Source organism: Vairimorpha ceranae (assembly GCF_000988165.1).
Source record: "Vairimorpha ceranae strain PA08 1199 chromosome Unknown NODE_229, whole genome shotgun sequence".
Classification (NCBI taxonomy): domain Eukaryota; kingdom Fungi; phylum Microsporidia; family Nosematidae; genus Vairimorpha; species Vairimorpha ceranae.
In genome coordinates this window covers 1-3,487 of record NW_020169524.1, presented here as the reverse complement: position 1 = coordinate 3,487, position 3,487 = coordinate 1, and the positions used below count along the sequence as shown (strand labels likewise).

General features: G+C 25.1%; 2 protein-coding genes across 2 annotated transcripts; both read left to right on the top strand.

Annotated features, from left to right (window-relative positions):
* AAJ76_2290003487 (hypothetical protein) lies at window positions 1-228 on the top strand (the record flags this gene model as incomplete). The annotated part of the gene is made up of 1 exon (XM_024474673.1): window positions 1-228. A coding segment is annotated over one exon (228 nt), but the record flags the coding sequence as incomplete, so codon positions are not given.
* A 2,056-nt stretch (window positions 229-2,284) lies between these two features.
* Window positions 2,285-2,437, top strand: AAJ76_2290001203 (hypothetical protein; the record flags this gene model as incomplete). Its single annotated transcript, XM_024474672.1, has 1 exon — window positions 2,285-2,437. One exon carries the CDS (start codon window positions 2,285-2,287, stop codon window positions 2,435-2,437), a length of 153 nt encoding a protein of 50 aa, XP_024329535.1.
* Window positions 2,438-3,487: the final 1,050 nt, after the last annotated feature.

The following is a 3,487-nucleotide window of genomic DNA, read 5'->3' as shown; positions in this document are numbered from 1 at the left end:
ACAAATATTTCACGAACTGTAAAGCTTGAATGTATTGTTGTAATTATAAAAATGCTAATTAAAAGATTAGAGAGCTTACAGGAGTCTTCAATTGATGTAGATTATAGTTTACTTTCTATTTTTAAATTTGCGATTCATTTATCTTTAGAAATAGACTGGCTTATTTCCCCTTTAAAAAACATTATGGATGTTATTAATAAAGAATATGATCGTGTAGAATCTAACTAATAAATTTAATAATGTATTAATTGGTTATCCTTTTTATAGTTTTATAACATGACTACACTTGTACTATCTTATAACTAATAAAAAAATGAACATTACAGCCTTACTGTTAAAATGATTAATGAATGTTTGAAAAACAAATAATTCACTGTAGGACAAGGATTATTTGAAAACTTAAACAGTAAATATGGTAAAAAATATATTGTGGTACGTTAATATATATTATTCATACAAAAAAATTCTTTGCACTGCAAAAATTTTTAGATAATACAAAAATTAATCTATTTAAGTTAAAGTTTTTAGAACTAAACATTTATTTGCGAATGGAAGATAATCTTTTCTGCACTATTTTTGGTGTACCCCCAAAAATTTTCTTCCCTTAATTTTAATGTTACGAACAGAATAATAATAAAGCAATTCTCTAATTTTTATTAGAAGAGTTAAATAAAAATAAATGATACCTTTAAATTTACAGTGTTCGTCAAAATATTTAGACCGGCAATAAAATTTACTTTTGCCAATACAATAAACATCAAATAGAAGATATGAACAAGTAAATAAATTTATAATAAAAAATTATGATATTATCGTCAATAACCACTTGCATTTTTTAATAACCAATTGTTAAAGACAATTTGTGACAAAACCCCCGATAACAACCTTTTAAGTATAATAATTGGTCGCTTTCTTTATGACAATTATTATTAAGTTTATATTAGTTAAAATATTTTGTGAAAAACTATAAATAAAAAAATTCTCATAAATTATGCTAGAAGAAAACATCTTAGGAAGGTTAAAGGAAGAGGTAAAAGTAAGTCTTTATACAATAAAGGCAAATTTTATTTTAAGGGACCGCATGGAACAGAAGGCAAAACAGTGAGCATTATAGAGAGGTACCTCGCCACTAGCCGCATTCCCCGCAAATACCCCAAGAGTTACATAATTGTTTTTATAAATTTTTTTTTAATCGACAAAATAAACTTGTTCTTTTTCAAGTCTTTCATATTTTAGATGGTTAAAAATTATTTATTTATCAAATAAAATATTTTATAAGATAATTTCAGGAGTGTAATCATCAACCTGCAACAAACATAATTATACATTAATTATGATTTTTTTGATTTTTTTCAATAAAAAATCGCATCAAAACGTTAAGACCGGTGTCAAAATTCAGTATAAAATTGAAGTATAAATAAACAAAATGTGTTTCTTTTTGAGGAATTTTGATTTTTTGGTTTTATATTACTATAGAGAGTTTATAAAAATTGATTTGGCTTTAAATTAAACGTAAAAATTCTATACTTAAAATTATAAATAGAAAGATATTCTAGAGTTAGTGTAATTTGCATATATTAATTTTTTAGTACGATATCTTGAAATATTAAAGTCTGTAAACTATATACATTAAGTATGTTTTTAAAGTTTTTTTAAAAATAAATTATTTTAGCTCCTATGAGCAAACGAAAAATTTTAACTTGCTATGACAAAGGTCTAATAGGATGCTATTTATATATCAGGTAAAAGTTATGTTCAAATTAGTGCTTAATAAGGAAAAAGTAAGACCGAAATCAGAAATTACATCACACCAAAAGAAAAATCTAAATCTACTGAAAAAAAAACAGGTAGAAAACTGGCACTTTTTTAAAAATCTTAAGAAAAATTCACAAAATGGCAACAAACAAGGTTATTTCTGTAGATAAAATTAAATTTGATCTAGATTAAAAATGTTTATAAATATGCAAAATTTCGAGCAATAAAAAATAAAAAAAATATAATTTTCAAGAAAATGAAGTAAAGCCTGGGATTAACAGAATCCCATAAATTGAAAAGGTTTGGTTTTGCTCTTGACAAGGTTTTTTGAACAGATAAATAGCATAGAGTTCTTTTTTCAGATAAAAAAATTAATTAAGATAGGCCTGAAGGTTTTAAATCCTATTGGCATCATTTAGATTATGAAGAACACTCTTACAACAAAAAAGTTCGACGTGGTGGTGGCATTATGATTTGGGCTGGTTTTTGCTTTAATCAGCAATTATTAATCCAAATAATAATTAATAAAATGAATATTTTATCACTTTGTAAAATGCTTAAAACATCTTTAAAAGCTTTTATCGAAGAGAAAACAGAATTTGATATAAATTCTAATAGCAATACCTTAATTTTTCACCAAGACAATGTTTTATGTTATATTGCTTATTCAACAAAAACATAATTTGAAAAAAAGAATATTAAGTGGGGTATTTTTGACTTGAAGACGTTTTAAAAAGTAGAGGACATTTTTAAAAAACATAAAATGCTTAAAAAAGTCACAACAGGAAGCAAACACGATAATTTCTGGTGATATTTATAATAAAGCCGAAATTTTTGAAATGAAATTTTCTACATGGAAACTATATACACTTTGCAATAAAGAGAAGTCTGGGAGCTTGAGTACTTTAGTTCCCCATATTTTAGCTTGCTGTTTAAAATTTTTTAACCCCCAAAAACAAAATCAAAATAAAGAAAGAGCGTAAAAACATAAATAGAAAGTACACATTATGTGAAATAGAAAACAAATTTAATATTAAATTTATAAGTTTTTAAAAATAAACATAAATGGTTACTTTAAAACAACTTTTTAAATACTTTAAATTCATTATTTCTTTTAAATGCAAAAAGCTCTAAAAAATAACTTGTATATCTCTCTTATTACAATATCTCATAGCCACATTCATCTTAACAGCAGCCCGGGTCCCTTTTATCGTATTAGTACGAACACCTGTAGCATTTTCTACAAAATTAATACTATGATTAACCGTACAGTGTATATAACTTTCTTTATGCAAATTGCAATAACCCTTCCAACAATTTGTATTAATAATACTGCCAAGAAGTACATATTTTTTAATCAAACTTATTAATATTTCTGATTTTCTATTTTTTAATTTCAATAAAATTATGCACTTTGCTGGTAATCATTATACCATACCTAATGCACAAACCTCTTTTACACCATGACCTCGATGGTACTTACGTTTGCCAAATTTGGGCGCTATTCCATCTTTCCACCCCCTTCATTATTGCAGGCAAATAAAATATTTATTTAAAAGATGGGTCAATTTAACCTGTGCTGCACGTTTTTTGATATACACCGTTTTAAAAAAATTTTCTTCTTATTTTTAAATGTTGCATACAGAAGAAGAATATTTAGATATTTTAGATTTTTTTAGAGACAATATAATAGCTAAGGGATGTTTAAGGTGTAAAGAAACAATTGTTTTAT